The 8,328-nt window shown below is 23.8% G+C and overlaps 3 protein-coding genes across 3 annotated transcripts in view; all 3 read left to right on the plus strand.

The window, feature by feature from the left end:
• The window catches only part of LOC102674127 (odorant receptor 85b-like), a 2,776-nt gene extending 2,491 nt beyond the window's left edge, over positions 1-285 (plus strand). The window contains exon 6 of the mRNA XM_031510211.1: positions 1-285. This exon is cut by the window's left edge and continues 1 nt beyond it. Within this exon, the coding sequence (XP_031366071.1) occupies positions 1-97 (97 nt within the window). The 3' untranslated portion in view covers positions 98-285.
• Positions 286-1,027: 742 nt separating this feature from the next.
• Positions 1,028-4,194, plus strand: LOC102673988 (odorant receptor 83a-like). Its single transcript, XM_006615160.2, has 6 exons — positions 1,028-1,771; positions 2,670-3,106; positions 3,171-3,270; positions 3,335-3,445; positions 3,812-3,967; positions 4,066-4,194. Exons 1-6 carry the CDS (start codon positions 1,409-1,411, stop codon positions 4,120-4,122), a joined length of 1,224 nt encoding a protein of 407 aa, XP_006615223.1. The 5' UTR covers positions 1,028-1,408; the 3' UTR covers positions 4,123-4,194.
• Positions 4,195-4,806: 612 nt separating this feature from the next.
• LOC102673854 (odorant receptor 4-like) overlaps positions 4,807-8,328 on the plus strand; it is a 4,026-nt gene continuing 504 nt past the window's right edge. The window contains exons 1-7 of the mRNA XM_031510210.1: positions 4,807-4,987; positions 5,102-5,300; positions 5,875-6,327; positions 7,110-7,546; positions 7,614-7,713; positions 7,774-7,884; positions 8,256-8,328. Of these exons, the coding sequence (XP_031366070.1) occupies positions 5,253-5,300; positions 5,875-6,327; positions 7,110-7,546; positions 7,614-7,713; positions 7,774-7,884; positions 8,256-8,328 (1,222 nt within the window). The 5' untranslated portion in view covers positions 4,807-4,987; positions 5,102-5,252. The remainder of the gene's footprint in view (positions 4,988-5,101; positions 5,301-5,874; positions 6,328-7,109; positions 7,547-7,613; positions 7,714-7,773; positions 7,885-8,255) is intronic.

Raw genomic sequence — 8,328 nt, forward strand, 5'->3', positions numbered from 1 at the left:
TTTGATCATGGCCATGTCGAATAGTCCGACGAAACTTAGTGTTGGTAGGATAGTTGATTTATCTTTATCTACTTTTGGAAATGTACGTTTATACTGATACATTAATTATATGAATGTGATGGTGATATAAATGAATATTATACAATTAGAACTTTATTTGTCAGCAATTACATTTCGCAGGTTTTAAAAACAACATTCGTATATTTAAATTTTCTTCAGACTGCTGTTATGCAATAATCTTAAAAATGTTTTTATAATTGTTTTCAACTATAAAATATTAAATAATTAATAAAAAAATATGTTATAAATATATATATTTACTATATAATTGCCTAAATTTTTGTGAAAAATAATTATATATGTGTGTGTGTGTGTGTATATATATATATATATATGTCTATTTATAATAATGAAATCAAGCTATATTTTACCTTAACCAATAATAGATTCTAAAAGTTATTTCAAAGGGATCCGTATGAAATAATGGGATGTAATTTTCTGTAAAATCAGTTGGTATAAAATATCACTTAAAGAAGTTTATTTTACTAATATTTATATCACAATATTCACAAAAATTAATGACGAGAAAAATAATCGAATTATTTTTTAATACAGTTACCTCTGTTATGATATTTTAAAAACATATTTAATCCAAAATGTTACATTTAAATAGCAAAATCATTAATATATTTAAATTTAGTTCGAATAGTTGCAGACGGTAATGAAATTTATTTTTTTTTATTTTTTTTGCTATTAATTATTATCAAAGCATTATATCATTATATTTTTATATTTTATTTTCACAAATATTTTTTATCAAATATCAATTATTAAATATTTGTATTAATTATAAAATGTATGATTTAAATTCCAATAGTTTATTAGATTTTAGAAAAATAGTGAATATAATTTTTAAATATTTTTATTAAAAGTTGAAATTAAATTTTTAATATTTTCTTTTCATTAAGTATTATTTCAAAAGATTAATCTATTTTTTTATGAGATGAAGAAAATATGCAAGCGTAGAAATTAATTATTTTATAAATTTTTACATTACTTTTGAAACATATAAAAGATATAAATATTTCATAATATAAACACATTTTACAAACATGTACTTTCTTATGATAAATGAACACATACATCACACATTATTTCAGAATCTAATCGATCAGTTATACATAACATCAGTTTTCAATCTTTTCACTATCTTTGAACGTAAAATTTTATAGAACTGATAGCCCCTACTATAATTACAGTCTTTTACTTCTATTTACTTCTTTTAATAAGTATTGATCGATTTACAATTGTAATAACACAGAAGTACGCACGCGACATTACGAGCGCAAGCTCAAGAGCAACTGTCACCAGACTACCACAAACAGTTGGTTTTCTACTATCCAGCAACATGTACTCCATTCGAAATCCGATCAATGAACCGCGAAATCCTAATTACGAGAAAGATATAGATTACGTGATGAAATATAACAAATGGGTTCTTACTTGTATTGGCATTTGGCCGATAGTACTAAAAAATATAAATAAAATTTTACCGAAAATAGTGATTGGAATCAATAATTTATTGTGTTCTTTTATCCTGATCCAAAGTGCATTGCATATCATATATGAGGAGAAAGATATATTGCTAAGATTGAAGATTCTCGGTTTAATTTTTTTCTCTTTCATATCATTGATGAAATATTGGGCTCTAACGATACATAAACCGGAAATCAAATATTGCATCGAACAGGTGCAATCAGATTGGAAACAGGTTAATTAAAACATACATTTATTAAATATTCCTACTTCATGTGTATTTAAATACATCTGTACACATGTAGTAAATGAAATTGAATTTCAATTCACATATTTTGTAATATTGCTATTTCTATTTCAAGCATGTTATATATACATACAAATATTATTTTTATATTTCATAATATATTTTATATATATATATATAGACATATTTTTATATATTGAATATATGATTTTTATGTATTTTCATATTTTTACATGTCATGTATGTATTTTTTATTTTTATATCTTTTATTTTCCTTTTTTCATTTCAAGAAATTCTTTTTTCCTAGCTTTCTTAATATTCTTGCGAGTTTCTTCCAACAGACTACACTTTATCCAAAAATTAAACAAAGAAAACAAATCGAAAAATTTATATCCATTACATCATCTTACGAATGAAGGCTGGAAGGTTGGACTTATTAAAAACTTATAAAATGCACATGGAAATGTTCTTGATGTCACAAACAAGAAGAACAACATTGCGTGAGAACAAAAAAGATGCTATTAACTTTAATTATGCAACTTCTGATATTTTCTATGTCAAATACTCGCATAATTCATATTTTTATTTTGTTGTATATTTTTTTGTGTACCAACACGTGTATGTCTTATATTTTATATTTTTAAATTTTTATATATCACTTTATATCTATATATATTATATATTATGATATCTATATATTTATATATAGATATCATAATAAAAATTTATATATTTTTATATTCTTAAATTTCAAATGTATATTTTATATATACTTTTAAATTTTTTATGTACATGTGTATTTTATTACACGTTTAGAATCATGATTTTTTATATTTATATAGAAGTTATTTATAAATGAAAAATCTTTTTTTAATAAATTTCACAGGTAGAGATGGAAAATGATCGCGAACTTATGTTAAAATATGGAATACTCGGCCGAAATTTGACCATTTATAGTATTTTGTTTATGTACATCGGTAGTATTACCTATATGTCTATTACGCAGTATGCAATGGGATCGCAAATTAATGAACATAATCAAACGATTAAAGTGTTGATTTATCCTACATATGGTTATAATATTCAAAAAAGTCCAGTTTATGAAATAATATATGGTGTTCAATTTATGTGCGGATATGTCGTCGACACTGTAACATCTGGTGCTTGCGGTTTGGCAGCACTTTTTGTAACCCATGCCTGTGGACAAATCGATATTATTACGTCTCGATTAGATGATATAGTTGCTGGACAATTCTACAACAAAAATTTAAATCCGAATATACGACTGATGGCAATTATTAAACATCATATAAGAATTTTAAAGTAAAAATATAAAAATATAAATCATTACTTGTTGTTTATGAAAACTTATCATATACTATTATAGATTTTCAGCGGTAGTTGAAACAATTTTGCAAGAAGTATTCTTTTTGGAATTCATTGGTTCTACTTTTGTAATATGTTTGCTTGAATATTATTGCATTGCGGTACGTTTTTGTTTTTTTCTATTTTGGTTTCTATAAGTATATCATATTTTTACATTTATACCAGGATTGGGAACAAAAAAATATAATTAGTCTAACATCATATATATTACTATTAATATCATTGACGTTTAATATGTTCTTATTATGCTATATTGGTGATCTTCTAATACAAAAGGTACTATGTGGTATATTTATATTCCTATATATATATATTGTAAGAATGTTCACTGAACCATCTATAAAAAAGTATATGTCAATAATCAAAAATTCCTTTTTTTCTTTACATTATAAATTTTTCACATAATCTAAATTATACAAAATTATTAAAGCACATTCAATCACTTCTAGACAATATTAAATTTATTTATTTTTATCATCATTTAGTCTTTCATTGGCTTTAAATACTCAATTCACTCATATATTTCAAAAATTTGAAATTTAATTAATTGCAAGAAATATTCACGTTTTTCTTCTTTAATAAAAAATTGTATATATCAATATATATGAAAATTTATTAATAAATTTGTTACTTGCATCACAGAGTGGTAACATCGGAGTAGCCGTGTTCATGATTGACTGGTTTCACTTACCAACAAAAACGATTCAAAATCTTATTTTGATCATGGCTATGTCGAATAATCCGGCAAAACTTACTGTCGGTAGGATAGTTGATTTATCTTTGTCTACTTTTGGAAATGTACGTTTATCTTGATACATTAATTACAAGAATATAGTAGTGACATAAATGAAAATTATACAATTAGAACTCTATTTGTCAGCAATTACATTTCGCAGGTTTTAAAGACGACATTTGTGTACTTAAACTTCCTTCAGACTGCTGTTATGCAATAATCTTATATAAATGTTTTTATAATTATTTTCAATCATAAAATATTAAATAGTAAATAAAGAAATATATTGTAAAGATATTTACTGCTATGTAATTGCTTAAATTTTTATGAAATATAATTATATATTATATGTGTATAATTATATATTATATATAATATGTACACGAAAATAATGAAATAGATATTTGTCTATTTATATATTATAATAATAATGCTAAGATATATATATATTTTACTTTAATCAATAAATTCTACAAGTTATTAGAAATTGGCTATGTCTGCGTGAAATAGCCTATTGAAAAATAAACCAAATAAACCAAGCTTTTACACATTTTTTAGATTTAAGAAACAATAAGAAAATAACTACTTTATTTTTTTAATGATTACTTATTCTTGCATTTATGTATTAAATATTAATATTATTTTATATGATATCAAACATAAAAATACAAATGGCTTTATTATTATTCTTATAATTTTCTTACAACTTCTTAATCATCAATTTTCATTTACATGTAAATATAAAATATATTATAATATTATCAGTTAGCTTCCCTACAATTTCAGATATTTGATTCCCTTTTAATAAAAAATATAATTCGATAATATAATCGATCATTTAATCGAAGTACTAAAAAAGATATAATATTATCGAACTTATTCTGAATGAACTTGCAATCAATGCTATTGAGCTATTGTAAACAGTTGTTTTTCAAAAAAACATATTATTATACTAAATAAGAGTGATTACAGAATGTGAAATCTACAAGATAAACATCGCTTATGTAATCAAACAGTGGATTTTGAAATTCATCAATATTTGGCTAACAATTGTAAAAGATATCGCAAAATTTCTATTGAAAATCGTAATTAAAATTAATAATTTATCCTATTTTTTGCTGTTATATTATGCATCCTGAAAATTATTATATATATCATATTTCAAAAAAAAATAATGTGATAAAATTAAAATTATGCAGGTTATTGACTTTTTGTTCGATTACATCGATGAAATATTGGAGCGCTAAAATTAGAATGTGAGAAAGGATTTTAAGGAAAGAAATACATGAAAACTGTAGATTTTTTAACAATATCGAAGAAATTTTACAAGAGATATGTTTTATAGAAATTATGGATGGCATATTTAATGTACATATGCTCGAACATTATTATTTAATGGTAAGCAATTAAATGAAATTATATTTAAAGATTGATTATAAAAATAGTATTTATTCTATCTTTTAGAATTAATCGAAAAACAAGATAAAATTACATCCTTTGTTGATCTTCACATTTAACATATTTATATTTTATTTTATATTTTATAATCTATCTCTTTATGAGATAATTAAAAAAATATGCAAACATAAGAATTAATTATTTTACAAATTTTTACAGCATTAAAAGACTTCTTCTACTTCTGAATCACATAAAAAATTATTTTTAGATAGCAAAAACATTAATAATATATTTAAATTTGCTTCGAACATACTTTTGAATCACATAAAAAATGTAAATATTTTATATTAAATCTACAAATACATTTTACAAATATTTTTTTACCACAAATGAATATATCACACATTATTTCAGAATCCATTTGATCACTTATACATAACATCAGTTTTCAATCCATTCTTTTCACCATTTTCAAATGTGAAATTTTGAAATGAACTGATAGCTTCTATAATTACAATACAAACATTTACTTCTTTTAATAAGTATCGATCGATTTACAATTGTAGTAACACAGAAGCACGCATGCGATATTATGAGCGCAAGCTCAACAACAACCATCACCAGACTATTACAAACAGTCGCTTTCCAACTGTCCAACAACATGCACGTCTCTGTTCGAGATCCGATCAACGAACCGCGAAATCCTAATTACGAGAAAGATATAGCTTATGTTACAAAACATAACAAATGGGTTCTTGCTTCTATTGGCATTTGGCCAACAGTGTTAAAAAATATCGGTAAAATTTTACCGAAAATCGTGATTGGATTCAATAATTTACTGTGTTTTTTTACTCTGATCCAAAGTGCATTACACATCATATTGGAGCAAAAGGATGCATTACTAAGATTGAAATTTCTTGGTTTAATTTTTTTCTCCTTCATGTCATTGATGAAATATTGGGCTCTAACGCTACGCAAACCGGAAATTGAACACTGTATCGAACAAGTGCAATCAGATTGGAAACAGGTTAATTAATACATATATTCTACTTCAAATTATCTAAATAACTGTACACTTGTAGTAAATGAAATTGAACTTCAATCTATATAATTTTTGATACATATCTATATTTCTATTATAAGATAATATTTATGTACATCATTTTTATATGTCATAACATATTTTATGTCTATATATTTATATTTTTATATCATTATATATGGTATATATGATTCATATATATTTTCATCATATATATATTCATCATCATTACATTTTCATCATATATGTTTTTACATGATATATATATATTTTTTCCTTTCAAGAAGTTTTTTCCTAGCTTTCTCAATATTTTTGTAATTTCCTGACTTCTAACAGCTTATATTTTTGTCCATACGTTAAACGAAGAATGCAAATCAAAAAATTTAAATATCCATTGCGCCATGAATGCTTCGGCTTGTTAATAGAAACTGTAGATATTAATGACATTACAGACAAGACGAACATCATTGCGCGATGTCAGAAAACAAATGCTATTATTTTGATTATGTAGTTTTTGATATTTTTTGATATATGTATATCAAATATATGTATATTTCTCATATACAAACGTATTTTGTATGTATTTTATATTTTTAAATTGTTATCTGCATATATTTTATATTTATTTATATATAAATATTATAATTTTATATTCTTAAATTTCAGATGGATATTTTACATATATTTTAATATCATACAACAATATCTCTAATACTTATATATTTATAAATGAAAACATTTTTTAAATAAAATCTACTCTTTGACAGGTAGAGATAGAAAATGATCGCGAATTAATGTTAAAATATGGAATAATTGGCCGAAATTTGACCATTTATAGTATTTTGTTCATGTACCTTAGTGGTATTATATATATTTCTATTATGCAATATGCGATGGGATCGCAGATTAATGAACATAATCAAACGATTAAAATGTTGATTTATCCTGCATATGGCGGTTACAATATTCAAAAAAGTCCTACTTATGAAATTATATATGGTATTCAATGTATATGCGAATATGTCTTCGACACTATAGCATCTGGTGCTTGTGGTTTGGCCGCTCTTTTTGTAACCCATGCATGTGGACAAATTGATGTTATTATGTCTCGATTAGATGACATAGTTGCTGGACAATACAAAAAAAATTCAAATGCGAATATACGACTGATGGAAATTATTAAACATCATACGAGAATTTTAAAGTAAAAATATGAAGGAGATGTAAGTCATTATTTATTGCTTATGAAAACTTATTATATGTTATTGTAGATTTTCAGCTGTGGTTGAAACAGTTCTACAAGAAGTGTTCTTTTTGGAATTTGTTAGTTCCACTTTTGTAATATGTTTACTTGAATATTATTGCATTACGGTACGTTTCTTTTTTATGAATTTTCATATTTTTTATGTGATATTTTTACATTTACACCAGGATTGGGAACAAAAAAATATAATTAGTCTGACATCATATATATTACTACTAATATCAATGACATTTAATATGTTTTTATTATGCTACATTGGTGATCTTCTAATAGAAAAGGTACTATATGCTATATTTATATATATTTCTATTTTATTATATATTTCTATAATTATAAAAATGTTCACTGAGTCATCTTTTGTAAGAAAGTATTTCAACAACCACATTTCTTTTTTCTTTACAATACAATTTTTTTCTCTACACAGTCTAGACAAAATAAATTATCAAAGCACATTTGATCATCTCTAGACATAATTTTAAATTATCATTTACTTCTTTTCTCTGATTTCAAACATTCAGTTCACTCACCTGTTTCAAAATTTGAGATTTAACCATTTGCAAAAAATATTTACATTTTTCTTTTATAACAAAAAATTATGTATATCAAAGTATATGAAAACTCATTATTAAATTTATTATTTACATCACAGAGTGGTAACGTCGGAGTAGCCGTGTTCATGATTGACTGGTATCATTTACCAACGAAAACGATTCAAAATCTTA

The sequence above is a fragment of the Apis dorsata genome, unplaced genomic scaffold, assembly GCF_000469605.1.
Source record: "Apis dorsata unplaced genomic scaffold, Apis dorsata 1.3 scaffold_217, whole genome shotgun sequence".
Lineage (NCBI taxonomy): Eukaryota > Metazoa > Arthropoda > Insecta > Hymenoptera > Apidae > Apis > Apis dorsata.

Bases quoted from the DNA above. Each gene is read 5' to 3' on its own strand.
- LOC102673988 (XM_006615160.2), top strand. From the start codon at position 1,409: ATGTACTCCATTCGAAATCCGATCAATGAACCGCGAAATCCTAATTAC. The intron at 3,107-3,170 runs GTAAAAATATAA...ATACTATTATAG, and splicing joins CATCATATAAGAATTTTAAA to ATTTTCAGCGGTAGTTGAAA. The intron at 3,271-3,334 runs GTACGTTTTTGT...CATTTATACCAG, and splicing joins TTGAATATTATTGCATTGCG to GATTGGGAACAAAAAAATAT.